The sequence below is a fragment of the Pantherophis guttatus genome, chromosome 3, assembly GCF_059756535.1.
Source record: "Pantherophis guttatus breed Tessera chromosome 3, ASM5975653v1, whole genome shotgun sequence".
Lineage (NCBI taxonomy): Eukaryota > Metazoa > Chordata > Lepidosauria > Squamata > Colubridae > Pantherophis > Pantherophis guttatus.
Window position 1 is genome coordinate 93,430,402 of NC_142065.1, and position 26,940 is coordinate 93,457,341.

A 26,940-nucleotide genomic window follows, 5' to 3' on the forward strand; every position below is an offset into this window, starting at 1 on the left:
GATATGGATTTCAATAAAAGTATTTTATGCCAGTCTAGGAGTAAATACAGAAGAATGGGACATTCATATAATATGAATGTCCCAGCTTGATTAAAATGAGTTAATTAAGATTAAATCTGAGTCATTTTTGATTGAATCTGAGGCCTCAGTCATTACCTAGACTGAGTAGCTGTTTAAGAAATAATCTTTCAATTTACCTTCTGAAACCTTCCGGTCTGTCATGATCTCCTATAAATTATTAACTGAACTGACTTCAGAAATGGAGTAAACTACCAAAAGTGGGATAATACAAACTTGCCAGGAAAACACTCAGGATGGGGTATAAAAGGTGGATGTTTTCATTTCTAATAATGTTTGCTGCAATAAGGAAACTTCTTGCTGAAGGTAAAAATCAAATATATGTTGTGGTTAAAATGTCACTACTTTTTCAAGAATTGTAAGGCAGTAGATACTGATGTCCTAGCTTAAAAAGTGATGTGTGTATCATCCCCTTCTGATTACGTCTTTATTTTTAAGAATATATGTAAAAATGTATAATTGCATGCATCTTGAGAGGCTGAAAGTTGTGTTAACAATCAAAAGATTTTGGATAACAATTTAATCTTAACCAAGTTTTGTGTGTGTGTGTGTGTGTGTGAGTGAGTGAGGGAAACATGGTAAATAGAAGATCATATTTATCGGGATATAACATCATTATACAATAAGCCTCACAAACGAGCATTTTAATTGCATTGTTTTGTAAGATTTTTTTTAAAAAAAATTGTAAACTTTATTAAAACACATATAAAAACATATAAAAACATTTACACAACAAACAACACGTAAATAAATTAATCTTTTGAAGCTTTGTTTCGTATTGGTCCTTCAGTTAATACAGTTGTACTTATTTCCCTTGGTCTTTCCCTTGGTTTTCTTTTTCTATTTCTCCCTCCCCATTCTCTTCTTCCCCTAAGAATTCCCCCTTATTAGTCTATGTACTGTATATTTGGATTATGCCTTTCATTTTAGGTTTCCCTCTACAGATTTGTCTGCCCATAGGAAGTTATTTATATACATATTTACACTTTTATCCTATCCTTCTTCTAAATGTATTCCTTTGTTAGTGGAGTTATGCCATTGATACCACTTATCCCATATTTTATAGTACTCTGTCTCTTCCTTTTCCTTTAACTCCTTTGTTAGCATATCCATTTCGGCACACTGTGTAATTTTGTCCATTACTTCTTCTTTCATTGGAATTTTTTCCTGTTTCCAGTTCTTGGCATACGTTATCCGCGCTGCCGTTAGAATATGTATCAGCAAATATTTTATTTCTTTAGGGTATGTTTTGGTGAAAATTCCTAACAGGAAAGTTTCTGGCTTCTTCTCTATTTGTAGTTTGGTGATTTGTTCCAGCCATTTCTTAATGTTGGACCAAAATTTCTTTGCTGCCGGGCACGTCCACCATAGATGGTAAAAGGTACCTTGTGGGTTTTTACATTTCCAACATAGCACACTATTATTCGGGTGTATTTTAGCTAGTCTTGTAGGCGACATGTGCCACCTGTAAAACATCTTCAGCTGGTTTTCCTTGTATGCCACCGCTAATGTTATTTTTGTGTTCAGTTGCCAAAGTTCTTCCCATTTCTCCAAGTCTGTTGTATATTTAAAGTTTTGCATCCATTTAATCATCGTATTCTTAACTGTTTCCTCCTCCAATTTATATCGCAACAGGAATTTATAGATTTTACCAATTAGTTTCTCTTCTGAATCTAGTATGATTTTATCTAACTCTTGTTTTTCTTTGTAAATTTCATATGACTTTATATATTCCTTATGTTTTGATTGAATCTGTGAGAAGGTCCACCAATCTATTTCTCTGTTTAAGTCTGTTTCCAATTGTTGTTTAGTTTTCAATTTCCCTTGGTAATCAATTAAGTCTTTGTATCTAATTATATCTGTGGGTTCTATTAGGTTTGGATGCCTTAATGCTTCTGATGGTGAAAGCCAAGTCGGGATTTTTGTATACTGTTGTTTTTTAATTTTGAGCCAGATTAATAGTAATGTGTTCCTAAGTGTGTGTCTTTTGAAGTAAGTATGTGTTTTATGTTTTTCGTCCCATAAAAAGGAGTGCCAGCCTAGTTGTAAATCGTGGCCTTCTATTGTTAATATCCACTGTTTTTCAGATCCATCCAATCTTTGACCCATGATAACACTGCCGCTTGATAGTAAAGTTCCCAATCTGGGAGTGCTGTTCCCCCTCTGTCCTTGGTGTCCTGGAGTAACTTCAATTTTATTCGTGGTCGTTTCCCCTGCCATATAAATTTAGAAATAATCTTATTTAAAGTTTCAAAGAATTTTTTCTCTAACTTATTGGCGCAACTTGGAACAAATATAACAGTTTTGGTAAGGTGTTCATTTTAATAGTGGAGATTCTTCCCATTAAGGAGATCTATAGGTTTTTCCAATTATCCAAATCTTCTTTTATCTGTATCACTAATTTATCATAATTATTTTCTCTTATTGATGAAGTTTTTGGTGAGAGCCAGATCCCTAAGTATTTTATTTTTTTTTTGTTGCTTGGATTTGTATCTTGTTCTCCAGTTCTATCTCTTGGGACTTCGTAAGGTTTTTTAATAGTAGTTTCGATTTATTCCTGTTTATTTTTAGGCCGGCCACCTCTCCAAATTCTTCAATTTTCTTAAACAGCTTTGGCACTACTTCTAGTGGCTCTTCCGCTATGAATACAAGGTCATCAGCAAAAGCCTGAACCTTGTACTCCTCTCGTCTTATTTTTAACCCTTTAATTTCCTGGTCTTCCCTAATTTTTTTTAGCAAAATTTCCAGTGTTAAAATATACAGAGCGGAGAAAGTGGGCAGCCGTGTCTAACCCCTTTTGTTATATCAAATTGGTCGGTCATGTCGTCATTCAAAATTACTTTTGCTGTTTGTTTGGTATATATTTCTCCAATAATTTTTTCGAAATTTGTTCAGAATTGCATGCTCTCTAATTGCCCTTTTAAAAATTTCCAATTTAAATTGTCAAATGCTTTTTGGGCATCAAGGAAAACCAGCGAAGCTTGTTTTTCCGGATGTGCTTCGTAATATTCAAGTGCATTTATTATTACTCTCATGTTGTTTTTAATTTGGCGACCCGGCAGAAATCCATTTTGGTCCATATGAATATAATTATTCAGTACTTTTTAAATTCTTTCCGCTATAATTATTGCAAATACTTTATAATCTGTGTTCAATAGAGATATTGGTCTATAGTTTTGGATTAATTGGTGATCAGTATCGTCTTTAGGTATGATTGTAATTATGGCTTCCGTCCAAGTTAATGGGATTTTTGTCTTCTCTAAGGCCTCATTGTATAGTTCCAGCATGATCTCTCCCAATATTTCTTGTGTAGTTTTGTATAATTCCATCGGTATGCTGTCTGGTCCTGGAGTTTTGTTATTTTTTTGTTTTTTCAGAGCAGCTTGCAATTCCATCTTTGTTATTGGCCTATTTAACATTTCTCTCTGTTCATCTGTATTTACTGGAATATCTGATCTTTTTATGTATTGTTTTATCTTTTCATCTTCTACTTCTTCCTGTTTATATAAGTTTGCATAGAATGTTTGAATAATTTCTTTTTTCGCTTTCCTAATGTATTGGATTTCTCCATTTGCATCTCTAAATTGGTGTATCATCCTTTTATCTTTATCTCTTTTCAGTCTGTAGGCCAGCCATCTCCCAGTTTTGTTCGTGAACTCAAAGTAATTCTGTTTGGCCATTTTTATTTTCCAAGCTAATTCCTTTTGGTTTATCAGATTTAAATTATGTTTGATTATTTTCCATTCTTCTTTTATTTTTTTACTATGCGGATATTGTTGCAGTTTATGTTCTATATTTTTTAATTCTTGGTACAGATTATCTGCCTGTTGTTTCTTTTCTTCATTCTTTTTCCCTATATATGCTATGGTCAGACCTCTTATATATGCTTTTGCTCTATCCCAAGTGTTCTGTAAGGAAGTGTCCTCTTTTTTATTTATTTTGAAAAATAATTCTAGTTTCTTTTCTAGCATCTGTTTAAATTGTTTTTGTTTACAGATTCTTGTTTTGTAAGATTTTTTAAAGGACTGGTATTTATTCATTAGGTTCTAACATACTTTTAACAACTTCACTTTCCAGAATGTTTAGATCTTATAAAGTGAGCAAACCTACATATATATAGGAGGGTTTTTGTCAAAATTTGAGTCATGAAGTAGAAACGATGTATTCAGCTGGATTCTTCTGAGCATAGTCACTGATAACATATTTTAAAGACATGAGTTTCAGTCTTTTTTTTCATTTGCCTACTGTCCTTGGTTGAAATGAAGTGGTTTGAAGAGTATATTTTTTCATTTCTTCCTACTTGAATATTAATATATTTCTTCTAGACAAAGCTTGTGAGTTCCCCAATATAGAAAATGGAAGGATTGCACTATATTATTATAGTTTTAAAAATTATTATTTTCCAATGAAGAAAGGCGAAAAGCTCACATATACCTGCTTGGCTGGGTATTCAGCTGAAACTGGAAGTCAAAATGGAAGGGTAAATTGCACCAATGAAGGCTGGACACCAGTCCCCAAATGTTACAGTAAGTCTACATCCTTATCTTTCTAGTCTGGTTAGAAAAGAAATGTTGTATTCTTCATATGATAAGAAAATTTGAATGTTATATATAAAGTATAGCTAGAATGAGCAATCTGTATACATAATTTGATAGTTAAATAACTGACAAAAAAGTTCCAGGTTGCTGTTGTGTCCATGGGATGCTGCAACTGATTGCAAATGTGAGCTAGATGCCAAGCATCTGAAATGTAATCACTTGACAGTATGGGTGGATATGGCAGAATGGGTGATAAGTACCTTTTGGGGGAGTTTTGTTGTAACTTTGAATAGTTGTTAAGTATCGAGTAATTAAGCAAGGAAACTCTGTAGATTTCTCAAGCTATTAACATGGCTTCTTCATGTATGGAATTTGGTTAAGTGACTATGGGTCCTTTTTATAATATAATTCTTGCCATGTAAGAGTTTAATTTTTATGAACAAAGGAAAAAATATAACATTTTTCTCCTCTTTTTCTTTAACACACTAAAGAGAAATGCGTCCAACCTACTTTAGATAATGGTGTTTTTGCTGATATAAAATTGTCTTACGACATCTGGGAAAACTTAAAATATAGTTGCCATTCAGGCTACCAAACTCCAGAAGGCAAGAGGGATGCAAATATACAATGTCTTCAAGATGGATGGTCAGTTCAGCCACAGTGTATGGAAGCCACTAAAGAACCTTTAGGTAATATTAAACCCATGACCCATTGGGTCATTGTTTCAAAGATATTTCGTTTAAAAAAACTGAATGACCAGAGGTGGATAAAAAAAATCATGAGACTGGAAGAGTCTTCCAACTTCCTATTGTCTTTCCCATTGAATTTCCTTGTGGGAAGCTGGCAGTAAACCTAGAAAACCTTCCTTCCTTCCTTCCTTCCTTCCTTCCTTCCTTCCTTCCTTCCTTCCTTCCTTCCTTCCTTCCTTCCTTCCTTCCTTCCTTCCTTCCTCACCTCCTGAAAGTTGCAAAACTTTTCATCCTTTAACACCCATCGTCCCCAAGATAAAAAATCTTGCAAAGATTGAGGATGCAGTTCTGGCCAGGCTTGGAGCTACTTGCACAGAACCTGCCAAATAACCCAAGAGACCAATAGAATTAAAGCTGACCTTTAATTAATTAGCTGAAGTCAATTAATCTGGAAAAAAGCATTCTGAGTTATTTTGACTCTGCTATACCTGTCTTAATTTATGCCTAACTCATTGCTTCCATATTTAGGCTTCTCTCAAAATAACTTAAAGTGTCAGTGAATTAAAAATATCAACAACAACAAATATAATGACATCTGTATCTTGTATTGTTTTCTGCACAACCTATTTTTCCTCTTCTCTTTTTTCAATGCCTGTTTGGTTTTTCTGCCATTTGTTTTCAGGGACTTGCTTAGCTCCAGATCTGTTATATGGTCACTATCATACAGTGCAGAGAGTGTTCAGTGTGAATGACAAGCTCAAATATGAATGCCTGGATGGATATGTTACAGCTGGAGGAAACACAACAGAAGAAGTGCTGTGTCAGATTCAAGGGTGGTCGCTTGTTCCCAAATGTACTAGTAAGTTAATTTACAGGACTTTGCTTTAGGCCAAAAACAACATTGCTAACTAGGCGCTATCTGTCAACAATGAAAAATATATCACTTATTCATGTGCATTCTTATTTTGCCTTGCTTTTTAGAATTAGAGTGTTCATCTCCAAATCCTGTTGAACATGGAAAAGTTTATCCCAAGAAAAGCATTTATGAAGAAGGAGATGTAATTCAGATTATCTGTTTGGAAGGTTATACTTTAAGAGGATCTGAGTTAATTCAGTGTTATTACTTTGGCTGGGATCCAGAATTTCCAATATGTGAAGGTACTTCTTTTGTACTATTCATAGATCCCTATAACTTTGTTTGGTAAATTTGTATACCATATTTTTCGGAGTATAAGGCACACTGGAATATAAAATGCACCTTAGTTTTTGGGGAGGAAAATAAGAAAAAAGCTGATTGGCAGGTGGATCAGCCTCCCGGAATACTTCCAATCAGCTGAATTTTAGCAACAGGTTCCTTGGTTGTGAGCTCTCTGCCTTGTTTTTTGTTTTTTGTTTTTTTGCTTTTTTTTTCTGCATCTGAAACTTCTGAAACTCTGTTTCAGAAAAAACTTTTTTTCCTGCCTCTGAAAACCTCCGAAACAGATCTTCAGAAAAAAAAAGCCTCTGAAGCTCTGTTTGGGGGCTTCTTTTCTAAAGCTTTGTTTTTGATGCTTTTTTCAGCCTCTGAAACCTCCATTTGAGAAGCTGGGCGGGGCTACTTTCGGAGTATAAGACGGGCCCAGATTTTCACCCTCTTTTTGGGGGGGAAAAGGTACGTCTTATACTCCGAAAAATACGGTAATTGCCCATCTCACAAACTTGACTCTGGCACACAAAACAAGAAAAATACTTAACAAAAATCTATTAAAGACAATAAAAAAATTGAAAGTCATTTAGAAATCCATCTGCAAGACAGTTCATTCAATTTCCCTAGCAACAGAGCCACTTTGCAGGCTCCATGCCTACTGCACGTTACTGGATTCCCACAGCCACATGTTTTCAGGCCCTTCAGTAAAGTCAGCAAGGTCAGGGTCAATCTTAGGGGGAATGGTCATTCACAGGGTGGGTGCCACAGCAGAAAAGCCTCTCCTACTGGGTCCCATCAGATGAACTTCCTTTGTGGATAGGACCTGCAACATGCCTTTCTTGCCAGTCCTGATGGGATGGGTAGATGTGATTGGGAAGAGACAGTCCAAGAGTGGGCTTCAGATCCTTTAGCAATGGGTTCACTGCCCCATTGCTAGGTGGGCATGGCATGGTGGGTGTGGCCTAGTTGGCTGCCTGCATGGGAGATGGGGCGCTTTTCACCCTCCAGAGGCTTTTCACCTTCTCGAGCCTCCGGGAAAGTGAAAACTGCTTCCCCCAGCATCCGGAGGCCCTCCGGAGGCCGGAAATAAGCCCGTTTCTGGACTTCTGGAACCTCCGGCAGGCCCTTTTTTGCCCTCCCAGACCCCCTGCGCAGCCCCTGCAGTTACCTGGAATGATGAATGGGCCATGTGGAGACTCAGGGGAGGGGAGGGGTGGCCTGCCAGGGATGGAATTTGGGGGTTCACTGAACCCCAGACATCTTTGTCTAGAGGATCACCCAAACCCTGTTGAACCCCCAGGAGCTCACCCCTGGACAGTCTCTCAAATAACCCAGTCCCATGCTATATTTAAAGTTCAAACAGGCAAGTGCTCTCCTCATAGGATGTCCTTTAAATTTGCCTTCTAACAGAGCAGATGTTAAATCCACTTTGAGATTAGTCAGGCAGGAATATATCTGGCTAGCTTCAGAATCAGATTTGATTCCAGGATTTAAAGAATAGGTCATTTTGCCATTAACAATAAGGACTTGCTTCTCAAAAGGCCTAGCCTGCAAACAGTTAAAACTCTGGGGACAGAGTAGAAGTTAGAGCAACCTTGTTTAATTGACAAGAGTTAAGCTTTAACCATAGAGTTAAGTCTACCAGCCATATGTGAGCCTCCAATTTGGTAGAACAACCTCCATTAATACTTTCATTATACAATGTATTCCTTTTCCCTGAGCTTCACCAAAATCACTAATTATGTAATTTGCTTTAAATATGTTGCAGAAATAGTTAGGAGGGAAAAATTATACTGAATCATTAAATGAAGAGCATAAACCAAATGCTCCTTTTCTATATATAGCATGTTAACCCTTACAATTATTTTTTTCAAGTAGGTGTGTTTCACATTTTGGTTACCTGGAGGTCTGTGATGGCTACTTTGATTTTGCTTCGCTTATTATCTTTGAAAAGTGTAGTAAAAGCGATGTGCTTGATTTTTTTTTTCCCTAGATAAAAATAATGATTATTTTGTCCAGATTTCTTTGGACATGGCTTTTCTGAAAGAATATACTGTAAAACTTTTACTAAAACAAAATGGTATTTTGCTATTATTTATTATTCTGATTACAGAAAGAAGAAACAAATGCCCTCCCCCACCTCAGCCCCCAAATACCAAATTGCTAACCAATTTAAGAACCTATCGTCAGGGGGATGTAATACATTATCAGTGTGAGCGTTCATTCCAGCTTAATGGAACTAGAGAAATCCGATGTGAGAATGGGAAATGGACTTCACCTCCCAAGTGCATAGGTCTGACTCTAAATATTGATGTTAGATAATTATATAATGGAAGATGGAATTTTACTATATAGTGTAATGCCTATGTTGTGTATTTTCTTTTCAAATATAAATGTGATATGCATTCAGGGATATTTAGTCATCCAAAATAGAATATTCTAGATATCAGACATTCTGGATAGCTAGTTCTATCTATCCAAGAGATTCAGATGATATTATTTCTGTAATAATATCTTTATTCCCAGAACTAAAAACTGTCCCTTTTCTATGTCAGAGAGGTGTAGATGTTAAAGGTCATGGTATCAGGCTGTGCGCAGCACACTGCCGCACCTCAGATGCCTATGTATCTTGCATGCCTATATGATCTCATTCTGGCTCTGGTCTGTATTATCTCACCTTGCTTTCACCATCAGGAGGATGGCATCTTAAGGGAGGCGAGTAGTATCTACCATAAAAACACTGTCGCTAGTTTGCCTTTCTCTGCTTGTAAAAACTGTATAAAAGCAATAAATGCTGCGAAGGCAGTCAGACATCTTTGCACTTTGCAAATGATTGGACCCTGATTTCTACAGAGAGGCAGTAGAAGCACATCCTTTTGCTGAGTTCTGAATTTTCCTAGTTATGACTTTGTTAACTTCAAGCTAACATGTTGAGAAAGAGAAAAAGGAAATTTGTAACTTAAAAATGCAAAAGGATTGAAATGCCATTTACTGTATGTAATAATTTTGATAAAGTATAGTTGAACATCATTAAATTGTTATTGTTGTACTTCTCTTTCCATCATTTTTATTTCTCAGATGTGGGCAGGGCATTGACCACAGAAGATTATCGGACTGTAGAAACTGGTGGGAACTGCAATTCCCCTCCTGTAGTTAAAAATAGTATTACTGTTAATGATATTGGTCAGTTGGCAAGTTACAGCCCTGGATCTTTAGTGGAATATGCATGTCGTCCCTTACATATAATGAAAGGATCCAGTACAGTTCATTGTATCCATGGAACTTGGACTGAGCCACCAACTTGTTTAGGTAAGCTTTGAAGAATAAATAGGATACATTATATAAATGATTAAATTGAAGAATTCTGTGAAATCCTGAATAAATGAATGATGTAATGCCAGATCTTAATATTTTTAAATTTTAACATATTTGCCAGCTTTCATTCAAGATCTGAAATATTTCTAGACAGCAGATATGTACTACAGGAATATTGAAAACCGGTTATCATGGACATTTTCCCCAAGTATGATGAATGAGCTCAGAACTTTGTATTAAAAGTTCCCATCCCCCATATGGCCATATATATCTTTTTATTTTATATAAAATGACATGTTATATTATTCTGCATCAACAGTGTATCCTTGGATGCCTAATCCTACTTATATATTGCAGATGAAAGATATTAGATTGAAAGACCACTATAGCATATTACTGTTCTATGAAATGTTTATTTACAAATTAGGCTAAATAAACATGCAGCATTACGTTTCTATAAACCTGATAATTATTCTTTAAAAGTATAATAGTTGTTTTTCTCCAAAAATTTCTTCTCCTAAACCATTTGAAAACTGATTGCTCTAAGTGTGATTAAAACACAACATTTGACCAGCATAATTAATATTCAACATGTATCTGAACATACTGTTTGGTTATCCCAATTAACATACTTTCATTTAATAAGAAATAGCTAACAATAGATAAACTCTGCCCATTATACATTTTGTGTTATGGATTGAGCTACTGCAATGTGAATGATACATGAAAGGATTAATCAGTTTGTTTTTTTATACTGGGGATCATGATTCTGTTGATCACCACAAAGCTTTACTCTCTAAGGGAGGAGACTATAAAAGGCAACAAATCATTGTTAACCATAAATGAAGAATGTTTCCCTTTCCCATCTCCCAATATCAACAATCAACTAGATTTGTGCCTTGGTAATTACTGAGTATCAATAATTTTTTAATCACAGAACTTAATACATTATTGTTAACTCTTGCCTTACAGAGCCATGTTTAGCTAGAGAAGAAATTGCTGGCAATTACAACCTAGAAATGAAATGGAAGCTTGAAGAAGAATGGTATTTCATGCATGGTGATTTTATTGAATTTGTATGTAAACCAGGATATGTTTTGCCACCCTTAGTGTCAGAATCCAAATTGCTGGTGCAATGTAATGATGGACAATTGAGATACCCTCAGTGTATTTCCAAAGGTAAAATGATGCTGTTCTTAACAAAAGTTTTATCTGGAGTTTGGCAAATTCCAACATTCTCAGATAGCAACTATTTACAGTTATGACAGTGATGAAAAAGTATGATGAAAAAGCTGTTTTAGGCACAGTACTCTTCAACATCTTCATCAATGATTTGGATGAGGGGATAGATGGGGAACCCATCAAACAGACAACACCAAACTTGCAGGTATAGCCAAAACTCCAGAAGATAGGTTTAAGATATAGAAGGATATTGACAGACTTGAACATTGGGCACTATCTAACAAAATATGGATGGGGAGAAACAGGCTCCGACTCAACCCCTCCAAGACCGTGTGGCTGTGGCTTCCGGTGTCCCAATATAGCCAGCTGATGCCATCGCTGGCTACTGGGGGCGAATCACTCCCCCCCACGGAGAGGGCTCGTAACTTGGGCGTCCTCCTGGATGCACGGCTGTCTTTAGAAGATCATTTGACGGCCGTGGCCAGGGGGGCTTTTTATCAGGTCCGCCTGATACGCCAGTTACGCCCCTTTCTAGATCGGGACTCCCTACGCACAGTCACTCAGGCACTCGTCACTTCCCGCCTGGACTACTGCAACGCTCTCTACATGGGGCTCCCCCTGGGGTGCACCCGGAGGCTCCAGCTGGTCCAGAACGCGGCCGCGCGGGGGATTATGGGAGCGACGAGGCGCTCCCATGCGACACCTCTCCTGCGCGAGCTGCACTGGCTCCCGGTGGTCTTCCGGGTGCGCTTCAAGGTGTTGGTGACCACCTTTAAAGCGCTCCATGGCTTAGGGCCGGGGTACTTACGAGACCGCCTTCTGCCACCAAAGCCTCCCACCGGCCAGTACGCTCGCACAGAGTGGGCCTCCTCAGGGTGCCATCCGCCAGACAATGTCAGCTGGCGACTCCCAGAGGGAGAGCCTTCTCTGTGGCGGCGCCCACCCTCTGGAACAACCTCCCCCCAGAGATACGTACAATAAATGTCGGGCCCTGAAAACCCATTTATTTCAACTAGCTGGGCTGGCTTGAGTTAAATTTTAAATTGATTTTAAATTGGGTTGTTTTAATTTATGGCCAAAATATTTAATTATTTTAAACTGTTTTTAAATTTTGTATGTTCTGTTTTTTACTTTGGCTGTTCACCGCCCTGAGTCCTATTGGGGAAGGGCGGTATAGAAATAGGAACAAATAAATAAATAAAAATTAAATTCAATGGTGAAAAAAAAGTAAGGTTCTACATTTAGGCAAGAAAAACAGAATGTGTAGGTACAGTATAAATGGTGCGTGGCTCAATAATAGTAACTGTGAGAGGGATCTTGGAATCCTAGTGGACAACTATTTAAATATGAGCCAGCAGTGTGCTGAAGCCAACACAGTTGTAGGCTACATAAACAGAGAGATAGGATCAAGATCACGTGAAATGTTAATACCACTTTATAATGCCTTGGTAAGGCCACACTTGGACTACTGCATCCAGTTTTGTAATGATGTAAAAAAGATGTTTAGACTCTAGAAAGAGTACAGAGAAGAGCAACAAAGATGATTAGGGGACTGGAGTCTAAAACATATAAAGAAACAGTCGCTGGAATTGAGTATGTCTAGTTTAATGAAAAGGACTAGGGATGACATGATAGCAGTGTTCCGGTATCTCAGGGGCTGCCACAAAGAAGAGGCAGTCAACTTATTTTCGAAAGCAACAGAAGGCAAGACAAGATACAATGGATGGGAGACCTAGAACTAAGGAGAAATTTCCTGATAGTTAGAACAATTAATCAGTGGAACAACTTGCCTCCAGAAGTTGTAAATGTTCCAACACTGGAAGTTTTAAAGAGATTGGATAACCATTTGTCTGAAATGGTATAGGGTTTCCTGCCTAAGCAGGGGGTTGGACTAGAAGACTTCCAAGGTCCCTTCCAACTCTGTTATTCTATTCTATTCTAATTATGCAACCAATGTCCATGTTTATTACTTTTGCAGCCCCACCCTCTCCTTCAGGTGTTCACCATTACAATGTTACTATGCATTGTCCTGTGCCTAAGCATTCTTCTGCCCCTTTGCAGAGCAAAGAGATTGCATAAATAAGTGGGCTGCTTTCCTCTCCTTAGGGACATGCAGTATGTCCCTAAAATGTATTAACCACAAGATAATAAGCTCAGCTCTGTGATCTTAATTAATTAATTAGAATCATGGGCTGGTTGGCAGCGGATGCCTAACCAGTTTCACAGTAAAGGTTTGCGTGCCTCCTAAGGGGCTTGTGGCTTGCAGTTGCAAGCATGCTAGGCCAGTGGTTCTGAACCTGTGGTCTGCAGATCTCTGGGTGGGCTGCACTATCATAGGGGGTCTGCGAAGACTTAAAGAAATGTTATGATTTAAATTTTGAGTTATGTCTTGTGGCTCCATGGCCATGGTCTGTGGTCACAAAAGGTATCCATGGTGCATGGTGTTCTAGGCAAACAGCCAATGCAAGTGCATTTGTTTCAATGTATATTGCCCACTGTGTGCATGCTTATTCTTTTATGTAAATATAGACAGCACTTCTGTTCTTACTCGTTTTTCCAGTGCTGGAAATTATGGGGGAATGCAGAAAAGGGATTTGCCCTTTTATCTGACTTCCTCAGGAATCAATTTCTGAAAACTTTCCTTGCTGTTTGGGCTCATCCAGCTGTTTGGGACCATATCTTTCTTATGCTGCAAAGCACAGAAAAAGTAAAATTTCAAGCAAGTAATGTGATTTTGCTTAAGCAAAGATTGCATTGCTTAATGAATGAGTTGACAGAACCAATTGCAAACATGGATGGTGGTTAAAAAGTTCAATAATTGTATTACAGTAATGAGATTCACCAGTTATGTGCATCTAAAAGTTACTTTTTTATATAAAAACATTGATAATAATATATATAAAATCAGAATGATAACTCTACCTCTCACTTTGAATGGGGAGGCATTTTACCCCAATTTTATAGTTTACTACTCTATAAAATAAGGATTGCAGGAGAAAATTTGTGCAAAAGCACCTTTCCTCTCTCAATTTTAAAACTGATTTTATCCATAAACATTACTGTCTTATGCTACCTTTATTTTTTCTACTGTGTTTTGCAGGCTTAAGTGCTAACTGTGGCCCTCCACCTTCCATAGAAAATGGGGTTGTTATGGGCTCATTAACAGAAAACTATGAAGATGGTTCAACAATACAATACAGTTGCAATGAATATCATGTTTTGCAAGGTTCCATAACAGTGTTTTGTTCAAGAAGCCAATGGACTACTCCACCTGCTTGTATAGGTATTGTATAGTAGTGTTATCATTATAACACAATGCAAATAGATACCAAATAAACATGGAGCTTCAATGCGTTTCAATACATTTTAGAAAAGCATTTGTGTCTTCATGTCTAAATGGAGGGCCCTCAATATAAAGTTTTCCAATTGCTCAACTGTATTACATGGCAATGAATTAGATGTTGCAGTCATCCTTTGTAGCACTGGAATGAAAGCTCAGATTTGGTATATAACAACAGTGAGACTGCTCTTGAGAAATGTGATTATCATTCTGCGTGCAGCTTGAATGTTAAATTATTGAAGCTTCAGTAACCTGGGTTTGTAATAATGTTTCCCTGATTGTAATAATATCTCCCTGATTCATGATTTGATAATGGATGAGAGGGTTGATTTACCATGTATTAGTGAAATCTGCTTGGGCATGAAGGAGTATATTCCCATCTCAGAAATGAGACTATCTGGGTTTCAAGCATGGCTCTAGTTGCCACTCTTGGTGATGGAATATCTATTGTCATCTGAGAGATGCTGTTGACTTTCAGAGGCACTGCCCCACAGATAATCAGCTGTGAGGCCCCACTGATAAGATTGATTTCTAGAGATCAACTTAATTGTTGTTGTACTGTCTTGTTCAGATTCCCTGCCTGAGCTGCTCGATGTTGGTGTTAGAGTTCCCCAGACTCTATTTGGGGGACTTCAACTTTCTCTTCCTAAATATGGAGCAGGAAGCAGCTCAGAAGTTCATAGCCACAATGCAAATCATAGATCTGATCTCACTTAGATTATTTTAAGGCCTGACTCACAGCAGTGGTGTTAGCCCTTTGAGGTAGTCCAGACAAGAAACAGAACAATGAATATTAACTTTATCTTCAAATTAGCAATCTAATGGAGTGAAAATAAGCTCTTATTAATTCTGATTTATGAAGTTGTAGTTCAATAATATTTACATTTTATCAGATGCAGTATAAAAAGAATCCTGGTATCTAAGGGAAATGTTCTATTAAATTTCATGGTATGGTAAAAAATAATAATATTGTGTTTATTTTCTAAAGAGCCATGCACCTTGTCACAGGAAGAGATGGCAAAAAATAATTTGCTTTTGAGATGGAGTTTTGACAATCGACCTTATTTTCTTCATGGAGAATTTGTTGAATTTGTATGCAAAGCATATCACTCTACAGGACCTCTATCAAATTCACCCTCTGAATTTAGAGTACAATGCCAGAATGGACAACTATTTTACCCACAATGCGTTAGGAATCAAAGGTAAGCAAAACATTATCTGCAGCGTATTTTCATACTTATGTAGTCCTATGTTTTCCTTATTCAAATGTATTTTAAGGATTTGGGTATATTGGCTAAAAATGATATTGGGACAATCAGTGGTGGTTGGCTCCTGGTTCTCTCTGGTTCTTGCGAACCGGTAGTAAAATTGGCGAGAGGTTCCACCCACCCGGCCGGACATCATAATGGATGATTTGCGCATGTGCAGAAGCACAAGAGAAAGAGAGAGCAAAGGGAGCACGCACGCATGCTCCCGTTGCGAACCGGTTGTAAAGGTAAGTAGAACCAACCCCTGGGGACAATGTATATTTAATATATTTATCCAAAGTGTTCAAGCACTTATTTATTGCTACCTCAAAAATATCAATTTCCAAAGACTTCCTGTTTGGTTTCTTTCATTCTGCCATAATTAGAAAAATAGAAGTTTTTTATTTTTTAATTTATCAAAGCTCCGTTGAACCTGAATTATTGGCAATATTAAAAACAGATATGTTCTACTCTATTAAATTAAGTATCTCTTACAGGATTTAGCTTGATGTAGAAGACTTGATGGATATTTATACAATGTATCTTGTAATTGTATAAAGCACCTTGTAAAATAGAGAAAGGGAAGGTATTCTAGTATGGGTACATAAAATGAAATTAAAGCAGGAGATAGTGTCAGTCTGTTCAAGAATATGAAAAAAAACCTTATTGATATAAAATTCTTCCTCTTTTTTTTTTTTAGATGAGAGATCAGTTGACAGAAAATGCAAAATTTTGCAATAGGTTATTTGGAAGTTACAATGGTTTATATAATCTCTTTTTTGAGCTGAGCAGTACTGCTGTTTTCTCACTTATGAATAATTAATCTTATATTCTAAACCAAGTTTTAGAAGTACTGGTTATAATTATATACTCTGTGTCTCTTTGTAAGTAATGCTTAACATATTTTGTTTTTCTTTAGATAAGAAAATTGAAAAAAAAAACCTTGAGTGACTTCTCTGCCTCATTTCATGTTGCAAGAAGCATGCAAATTAACTTTCATTATAGTACCTTTTTTTTTTTTTTTTTTTTACTGCTGGAAGATATAGTTACTCAGGTTTATTGGATTAGCTGTTGGCTTCAGCATGCAACATCATTTGAAGACTAATTCTGATTTGGATTCAGATAAATAAATATTCATATTTATTACAATAAACAGCTTTGCATTTACCCACTTCATTTTTTAAAAAAATACCAAAATTCCTCCAAGTTATTCTTTTATTTTTCTTCTTAATAATATACCTTAAAAGACTTTTTCATATATGAGATTAATCAGCATGCTCCAGGTATTCTTATGTGACACGGTAACAGCAGGTTTAACAACTGACATTTTATATATTAAGCCTTTTGAGGGTGAAGGCTTATTCTCTGAGCTTAAGCCTGTTAAAAACATTTGCTTAACAAAATATTGTATTAGGCCCCTCAGGATGCACTTTTTCTCATACAAAAATCTTAATGGCCTTCCATGAAGTACCTTTATCCACTGTACAATTCCAGTGGGAACCCAAATTGCTATGATTGTGCATAGAGAAATTTAGGAACTCTATTATGAAAAAAGTCAAGAGCAGAACCTTGGCTATTGGATTTGAGAGGTTCATTGCAAGAACAACAGTTCAGGTAGAGAGATTGCCGTTACACCGAGTCTCCACTTCCAGGAATAAAGGAGACACCTATCTGAATGATTTTGTCAGATGTAAATGCCTTATTCTCCAATGTGTAAATAATGTATATATGGAACATCAGAGGTTAACTTATTCTTTGGACTTTAATGTATTCATAACTTACCACTCCCATTCCTAGCTCCACCCCTTGTATATATAAGGAGCCACCCTCACCATTCTCGTCGCTTCTACCTTGATATTCAGTGAATATAGAATGCCTATCATAATTAAAAAGAAATATATTTAAAGCTCTAACTCCTATTATCTTTATTGAGTCTGATCCTGAAAATATTGCAACAAGCTGATAGCAGAGGATGGTTAATTGACTCAATAAGTAATTAAAAATGTCCAAGAAAGATAGGCCCAACACCAGGGCCTACAGCAAAGAAATAGAAACTGATCAAGAGATGATCAACGAATCCACCAATGCGATTTCGAGAGAATCCGAAGAATACACCACTGAAGAAGAAGAACTAATGAGTGAAAATAATGACCAGAAAGAAATCGAAATAGAAAATAACGAACTCAGGTCAGAGATATTAAAGATACTAAAAAGCCAAAAGAATGATGAAAGTCTCATCGCGGACCTCCAGGAGATGCTGAAGAACAGCGGAGCAGCGAGAGAGAAAAACGTCATTAAAGAAAAACCCAAAGATCAAAAAACCGTAAGTGAGATGACTACTGAGAAAATAGTTGTTAAAAAGAAAAGATGTGATCCCGCGCGAAATTTTGAATGGCAGCCATCTTGGTTTCAACGAACTTCAAAAGAGAATGGAGCAGAGCCAATCAAAACGCTCAGTTCAAAATTTCTGGCGCGAAAAACACTATCAGACGAAGAAAGTGAGAAAGAAGTCTCAAACTCTTCAGATGATCCAAAATCAGAAAGTGAAGACGATTTAACAAAATCTCAAGTAAAATCAGCAATGAAAACGCTTTTTGCTGCTTTTGGGCCAAGACTGAAAATTACCAAGACATCTACGAAGAAGCAAGAAATCAAACCGGCGACTCAAGACCTGCACGCTCCCATCCTGACTTCGAAAGCGACGACGCCCGAGCCCAGAGAGCCATGCCGATTTCGCCCTACACCACAGACAAAATCGAATACCAACGCACACAAAAAGAAGAAAAGAACCGTCGCCACCACCAGAACCCCAAAAACCGAGCCAGAGACCGACTCATCTGAGGAGGAGCGGATCGAGAGAGCTGAAAGGGAGAGAACCTTCCACGACGCCACCAAAGAAGAAATGAGCAACGCGCATGTGCGAAACTACGTAGACGACCCAGAAGGACTTGAACTGACCAGAGAACCGCGCAGACTCATTGCAAGCATCCCAATGCCGTTCTGTAATTTCCTGCACTTGAGAGATCACGGACTGCCCCAGGTTGTAAGTAATGGACAGAATAATGTAGGTAACTTACCCAGTGACTTCCCAAAACTTAGAATTGATGGCATTAATTTACAAGAGTGGTATCAACAGCTTCAGGTTATTTTCATGAAAGAAAATTTACTATTCTTTATAACTAGCCCTCCAAGAAGACCTTGGACTTTAAAAATAGATTGTTTACATCATAGAGCATTTTTCATAATAATATCTAGCGTGTCTCCTGCAATGTATCATAGCATCAAACCAAACCTAACTGTATCAGAAATAATTCAATGCATGTTTAATCTATTTCACAGCGATAGCGTAGCTACAACCACAAGAATGTCTAAGGATTTCTTTTCCTCTAGAGTAAAACCAGGGGTTTCTATAAGTGAGCATTTGATAAATCTAAACAAAATAAGAGCTGAGCTACAATTGAGGGGGGAAGTGATTTCAGATCAAACAATGAAAAGTGTTATTATCAATTCACTTGATCCATCATGGGATAGCTTTATGTCACACTTAGATACCATTAATTTGGGATATTTATCCATAGAAAGTCTATCTAACAAATTGATAGCAGAAGACAATTCAAGAAAAAATCGATCCAGTAACCAAACAGACCACAAACCTTTTAGGAAAGTAGTCTTTCAAGATAAACATAATGAGGCCTTTAGATGCTACAATTGTGGATCCAGGGAACATAGTAGAAGAGACTGCCCCAAAGTCTCAAGAGAGAGACATAGACCAGAATATAGGAGCAAATATAATTACAGACAATCTTCCACAGATAGACACAAATATAGAAGTCCACCAAATTACAAAGAAGGTAGAAGGGGTAGAGAAAATTCAAAAGAGAGGAAATCTGGGTCACTGAATGGGCTAAATAAACAAGACAGCACCAGAACACAGCAGGATGAGAATAACAATTGGCTTATTGATTCTGGTGCAACAAATCACACCACCAACAACAAAAGTATATTATCTTCATTTATAGAAGATAAGTTTGTGATAAAGGTAGCTAATCAAGAAAAGGTTCAAGTACTAGGCAAAGGAAATGTGACCTTGCCTGGTCTAGGGAAAATAGAGGGGGTATTATTAATCCCAGAAATACCTCACAACATACTAAGTGCCATAAAATTAAGCAGAGAATCTGATATCAATATAGTTTTCTCAAAGGGGAAAGCAACTATAGAAAAGAACAAAACAAATGTAGGTACTGTAATGATAAAAGGAGGTCTACCCTATCTGATAACTAAAGAAAGATGTTTACATAACATTGATTCAAATATGGAAGATTGTATTGAAGCAGATGATGAAAATGTCAGTAACAGTGACAATGATGAGTGTAGAATAACTCATGATCACAAAAATACATACAAGGAAAAGAAACCAAAAATAGGTAAACCAATTCATGATGAGTGTGCTCACATCTTACACAGGAAGTTAGGACATGCAAGCTTTCCTGTAGTACAAAAAATGACTGAACACGCAGAAGGTGTCAAAATAAAAAATTGTGAAAATTATTTGGAATGCTCAGTATGTAAGTCCACCAAACTAAAAACCAGTCCAAGACCAAAAAAATCTAACAGATCAACTAACAATATTTTTGATTTGGTACATATGGACTTAGTTGGTCCATTAAGTCCCTCAATTACCTATAGAAAACGTTACTTCCTAACAATAGTGGATGACTACAGCCGATATGGTTTTGTTTACACATTAAAGCACAAGGATGAAACATTTCAGAAATTTAAGGAATTCTACAAACGTATAGAAACACAACATAATATCAGAATAAAGCAAATAATGACAGATAGGGGATGTGAGTTCATGTCTAAAGAATTCTCCCAATGGTTAAAGGATAGAGGAATGTTACATTTCACGTCCAATCCTTTTTCTGCATTTCAAAATGGAGTTGCAGAGAGGAAAAATTCCACACTACAAACCATGATTAGGTGCACATTAGAGGATGCTGGTTTAGGCAAACAATTTTGGTCAGAGGCATTACATTATTCGAATTACACTCAAAATAGAACCTGGTCCAGTATTGTGAATAAGACACCATATGAGGTGATGTACAATAGAAAACCTAAATTATCACACATGCACATATTTGGAGTCACTGCAGACGTACACATACCTAAACAATTGAGGAGAAAGGGAGAAAACGTATCCAGGAGATTAAGATTCATGGGATACGAAACTGGAACCAAAGGGTACAGATTTATTGATAGTAATAACAAATTTATAGTATCCAGAACAGCTGTGTTCCATGAACAGGCCAATTGGTCAAAATTGCACCTTAATGAAATATTTCCTAATAAATGTAAAGATACGATATCTTGCGAGGAAGGAACAACAGAAAATCAAAATATTAACAAAAGTAAGAACAAAACCAAAACTTGGACTAATAGTCAGCATAAAATAAAGACAGACACATTAACAAAAAAGGAAGCTAGATATTTGCATGATAACCATAGCAAGCCTGAAAGAACTATTAGAAACAATAGAAACCAAATACCAAATAAATACAAAGATTACATAATGCATATGAATGGAGAACAAATAACACCTAATACATATGAAGAAGTATTGAAACTTCCACATGAAGAAAGAGAAAAATGGGAACTAGCTATGGAAAAAGAGATGGAAAGTTTACAAGGATTAAATGTATTCACACCTGCGATCGCACCTAAGGATAAAACAATTATAGGTACCAGGTGGATTTATAAAATTAAGAACTTAGAAGGAGGCAATACCTTATACAAGGCTAGACTAGTTGCACAAGGCTATGCACAAAAATATCCAGAAGACTATACTGATACATATTCACCCACAGTGAGAACAGAGAGTGTCAAAACAGCCCTTGTAGTAGCATCTGCACTCAATCTGGACGTATTCCAATATGACATACAGACCGCATACTTACATGCAAAATTAGATAAGGAAATATATGTAAGAGCACCACACAGTCAATACACTAATAAGAACGAAATTTGGTTATTAAATAAGAGTCTGTACGGATTAAAGCAATCCGGCAAAAGATGGTACGATTGCTTGGTAAAAGTACTTAAGACCATGGATTTCAACGCCACCACTGCTGATAACTGTTTCTTTGTAAAAAAGAGTAATGATCATATTGAATTTGTATTAATTTACGTGGACGATATTTTATACATTGGAAAGCATAAAGAGAGCAGGGAAATCTTTGTAAATAAGTTAAATGAACACTTCTCACTGAAATCTCTGGGTAAAGTGAATAAATACCTTGGTGTGCAAATTAACAAAACTAAAAGGGGATTCAAACTTACACAGAAAGATAAAATCATCGAACTCCTAAACAAATGTAACTTAAATAATGCTAAAACCTGTGACACCCCTATGCAAACTGATTTTCTTAGAAACACTGATGAATCTTCCCCTGAGTTTAAAGACAACACATTTTACAGATCAGTTATAGGTTCACTCCTTTATATATCTAATTGGACTAGGCCAGATATTGCATTACCTCTCAATCTATTGTCAAGATATGTTAGTAAACCAACCTTGTATCATTGGGAAGCTGTCAAAAGAATTCTAAGATATCTGAAGGGTACATTAGATTTTTGTTTAATGTTGGAACCCAATAATGACAGAGAACCAAAAATTACTTGTTATGCTGATGCAGATTGGGCTGGTGATACATCATGCAGAAAGAGTACTTCTGGTTATGTTTTTCTATTGAATGATTGTCCAGTTTACTGGTATACTGGTAAACAAGAACTAGTAGCCACTTCTACTACAGAAGCGGAATATGTTTGTTTGTCTAAGGCTGCAAATAACCTTGTATGGTTCAATGATCTGATCACTGATGTTTGGAAGAAACCCACCTTACCATTTATTATGCATGAAGACAATAAAGCGGCCATTGAAATATCCAGATCCGATGCAATTGGACAAAGGTCCAGGCATATTGATATAAAGTTTAAGCATGTGAGACAACTGTCTCAAGACGGATTCATTAAAGCAATACATTGCGATACTTCTGAACAATTAGCTGACATATTAACAAAACCCTTACCTTCTAAACAACACAAATATTTAACTTCTAAATTATATGTATTATATTGTCCTGAATCAGAATGTAATTGGTGTTGTGTAACGAACCGGCATTTAGAGGGGGATTTGTCAGATGTAAATGCCTTATTCTCCAATGTGTAAATAATGTATATATGGAACATCAGAGGTTAACTTATTCTTTGGACTTTAATGTATTCATAACTTACCACTCCCATTCCTAGCTCCACCCCTTGTATATATAAGGAGCCACCCTCACCATTCTCGTCGCTTCTACCTTGATATTCAGTGAATATAGAATGCCTATCATAATTAAAAAGAAATATATTTAAAGCTCTAACTCCTATTATCTTTATTGAGTCTGATCCTGAAAATATTGCAACAGATTTGCTATTTCATCCTCAGCAACTACTTGAACAACAGATAGTATTTTTTGGATGGGGATATTTGAAGATCAGATGTCAAGATGAATGACAACCTGGTATCTGTCTCCCTTTTATACATCACTGGAAATAATGAGCAATCACACTTTTCCAGATAATCTCTTCATACCAAGGCCATCCCTCACAATCTGATTCAATTCGTGAGCAACATAGATGACTCTAACAAAGATTTTTAATGGGTTGCACTTTTCATGTTGTTCTATTGTCCCTGTCTATGATTGAATTTAGCAACTCAATATGAATAACTCATCTGCTGTGTGAGTCATATTCATTGCCCACCACAAAGCAGTACCTACTAGGGGTGCGGTTTTGCATCATGAGAAGTGCTGTGCTTATTGTGGAAGGTATTAGCAATAGCACATACAGTTATATACTGCCTCATTGTGCTTTACAGCACTCTGTGGGTGATTTATAATGTCTGCATATTGCCCTCAACAATCTGGGCCCTCATTTTACTGAAGGATGGAGGGCTGAATCAACTGAGCTCCATCAGGATCGATCTCAAAGTTTGCCTGCAATACTACATTCCAACTACTGTGCCACCAGGGCTCTTCATTCTTTTATTTTCACCCCATTGAAATCAGTACATGCTGAAGGAAAGGTAAGAAGACAGGGCCCACTCCTACTGGACCAGGATAAAATAAACATAAGGACTTCAGCTTATTGCTACGCTATTCAAAACACTTTCTTGCTGCATCCATGATTTGGGTAGGTCCTGCTTGGCTAGCAAAATTGCTGGGTGAGAAGATAAAGCAGTTGGTGTAATCAGATGGAGAAAGTAGCAGAATCCATCATCCTCCAACATACAGAATAGCTAGCTGGTCATTCAAAAGTACCATCTGGTGTTTTTTAACCACTCTTGCTGCCAAATGACTGCTTCAAATTGTGGAGGGATCTTGCTGTTTGAGAGCCAATCACTTTTTGCTAGTAATATGGGCTCTGTAGTAGTAATTCTGTAGTAATGTCAGAGATAAACAAAACAGGTGTTTTAGTGCTGCCAAGATGGAAAGTTGTCCCCTCTTCCCCCAATGTTGCAGTGATTGCAAACAGCGCAGAACTGGTCTTTTAAGCACAACTTAAGAGTTTTCCAGTAATGGGAGGTCTGCTCAGTTCCCAATACCACCACATTACATTGTCTCAGTTACAGAAAGAATCTTCTTCATCTTCACCCTGACTTTTGCCCTCAACTCTAGGGTTTCTAATGGAGCAAATAGACTGACTTCAGGTAAGTCCTCGCTTATCAATTGTGTCACACAGCAACCATTCAAAGTGATGACAGTTCTAGAAAAAAAAAACTTTGTGATCAATCCTCATAATTACAATTTTTGAAGTCCAGCAGACACATAATCACCAATCGTGTGCTTCACAACCAGCTTGTGACAAGCAGAATTAATACAGAAGGTAGAATTAAAATAATAAATGAAAATCATGATTTTTGTTGCTTAGTAACCACTTAAAGTGGTATTGTTTAAAGACTAAAGGGGAAGTAAGGTCATAAGCCTAGTTGCCATCCATATGATTTTCTGTTTAGCGATTGTATTCCGTGGCAGAGATGCTAATCTCAATTGTGGTTACTAAGTAGGACTATCTGTATCCGAAACATAAACACCACTATCTCCTTTACTTGTGTGAGTGAAGAATTCTGCTGGTCCCTTCCTCAGCCTTACCCACTGCACCATCAGTTGATAGAATTGTTTCCTCAAAACTCAAGAGACCTCAAGTTTGTTGTGGAGCTAATATGAACTTTATCCCTAAATTTGAAACATATTTACATTTCCAAATAGGCTTCTTTGCCCACCCAAAAATGCAAATCACCAAGTAATTCAGGCAAAGCAAAAGGATTTATTAAGGAGGATCAAGTCTTTGCAGGAATTAGGTAAGGGTAGACTAGAGGAAAAAAAGGACTAGGACATGATAGCAGTATTCCAGCATTTGAGGGGCTGCCATAAAGAAGAGGAAGGTTAGCTTATTTTCCAAAGCACCAAAAGGCAAGACAAACAACTGATGGAAACTAATTAAGGAGAAAAGCAACCTGGAATTAAGGAGAAACTTTCTAACAGAGAACAATTAATCAGAGGAATGGCTTGCCTTCAGAAGTTGTGGGTGCTCCATCACTGAAGGCTTTTAAGAAGAGATTGGGCAGCCACTTCTCTGAAATAGTATAGGGTCTCCTGCTTGAGTAGGGGGTTGGACTAGAAGACCTCCACAGTCCCTTCCAGCTCTATTCTGATTATTATTATGATTATTAAAACAAATGATATATACATTTTTCTATGTAATAGGTCAAAAGGCAAGTGATCAAAGAACAAAAGACATTGATTACATGTCAGAACACTAGAAAACATTATTCTACATAGCATTCCATAAGTGGCATATTTATGGGTTATATTTCTCTTTGCCAGCTGGGATTGTTATCTTTCTTAAAACTTAAAATTGTATTTATACACTCTCTATTGTTTAGTGATGAAAAAACAAGTTCTCACATGCTGAAAGAAATAGCCTGGACTAAGAAAAAAAAATCCTTGGAAATTAAAAAAAAAAAAGGGGGGGGGCGCTAGACTAAAAATGCCAATATCATACCTTCTAAATTGCTAAAAATGAAGCCTAAAATTCTAGGTAACCTATCACTTTTCCCTGAGGAAGAGGAGGAATAGTACTAAATAATATTAAAACTATTTCTTACAACATGATTTTATCACTCTGCCCCTCCCCCTTTGTGTAGGAAACCTTGGCTAGGCCCTCCCACTTTATAATTCTCTAATTGGCTTTACTCCCTCAGCTATGGCTTATTCCATTGTTTTATTTTTATTTATTTTTTTACTTAAGGGAAGTCCTAAACTAAAGGTGGGGAGAAGCTTTAAAGGCAAAACAGGACTTCCGGTTGGTGATTTGCAGCGACAGGGTGTTGAGTGAGAGCTCGCTGCTCCTCAACACCTTTTAACATCGCGTTTTGGGGATCCCCTCGGGGGACGCAGGACCCGGAGAGCCCTGCGGGCAAAAGAGGAAGCCAGGCAAGCGGGAAGTGGTTGCGATCACCTCTCGCTGGACCAGGCGGCTCTGCCTAACCAACGCGGTGAGCCGGCCATTGATGGCGGGCGCGAAGCAGCAATAGCCAACAAAGACGGGAAGCTAAGAAGAAGATCGGAGGTGCGGTGACAGATTCAAGCCTATTCCCCTATACCTACGATCGTGCGGCAGAGAGGGGATCAGTGGTGTCGGGAGAGGAGTGCTCGGAGCGGCGAGAGGCAGAGACGGAGAGGGTGGAGCAGCTTGTACTCCCGGCGATCCGACAAGCCGAAGAGCAGACGAGAAAACGGGGAGAGTGGATTGCGTCTGCAAGGAGCTTTGGAGAGTGTGGTGTGGTGAGAGAGTAAAAGAAAAAGGAAAGACTATTGGTGTGGCTGGCTTTTGGTACTGGGATTGAGTGGAAGAAAGCAGAAGAAATACAGTGATTAGCTGTTTGAGGCTTTTAGCAAACAGGAAGTGCTTCCATTGAATCGGAAGAGTGGAACAGCAGCGGTTGAACAAGAAGACGCTCTGGCAGAGACTATTACCATCGAGTTTGGTTGGAGCCCAGCAAAGTGGGAAATTGAAGATTTCCTATTTGTACTCTAAAATTCCGTAAATACTATAAACACTATAAAACAATATACTTATACCCATATATTTATATGTTTATATCTTTCCTATCTTTCTCTTGAGTATATGTGATATTAATAAGTGAACTCTGTTTTCCTCTCTAACTTTATAATTTTATAATTAATATTAATTAGATCTCTTAAGCCATTTTATAGATATATACAAAAAAAAAGGTTGATTATATATGAGAATTTAGATTTCT

General features: G+C 37.1%; 1 protein-coding gene and 1 long non-coding RNA gene across 5 annotated transcripts in view; one reads left to right on the forward strand and one right to left on the reverse strand.

Moving 5' to 3' along the window:
- Nucleotides 1-26,940, reverse strand: part of LOC117677316 (uncharacterized) — a 68,140-nt gene that overhangs the window by 28,115 nt on the left and 13,085 nt on the right. The window contains exon 3 of one of the 4 annotated variants that reach the window (XR_009622184.2): nt 23,646-24,380. The exons of the other annotated variants lie outside the window; for them this stretch is intronic. This is a non-coding gene — a long non-coding RNA (uncharacterized LOC117677316). Of the gene's footprint in view, nt 1-23,645; nt 24,381-26,940 lie in introns of those variants that run through there. 4 annotated transcript variants of the gene reach the window in all.
- Nucleotides 273-16,742, forward strand: F13B (coagulation factor XIII B chain). The gene is made up of 11 exons (XM_034437473.2): nt 273-384; nt 4,404-4,604; nt 5,108-5,305; nt 5,988-6,164; nt 6,287-6,463; nt 8,605-8,784; nt 9,570-9,800; nt 10,779-10,985; nt 14,089-14,271; nt 15,317-15,530; nt 16,495-16,742. The coding sequence occupies exons 1-11, from the start codon at nt 315-317 to the stop codon at nt 16,496-16,498; spliced, it is 1,842 nt and encodes a 613-aa protein (XP_034293364.2). The 5' UTR covers nt 273-314; the 3' UTR covers nt 16,499-16,742.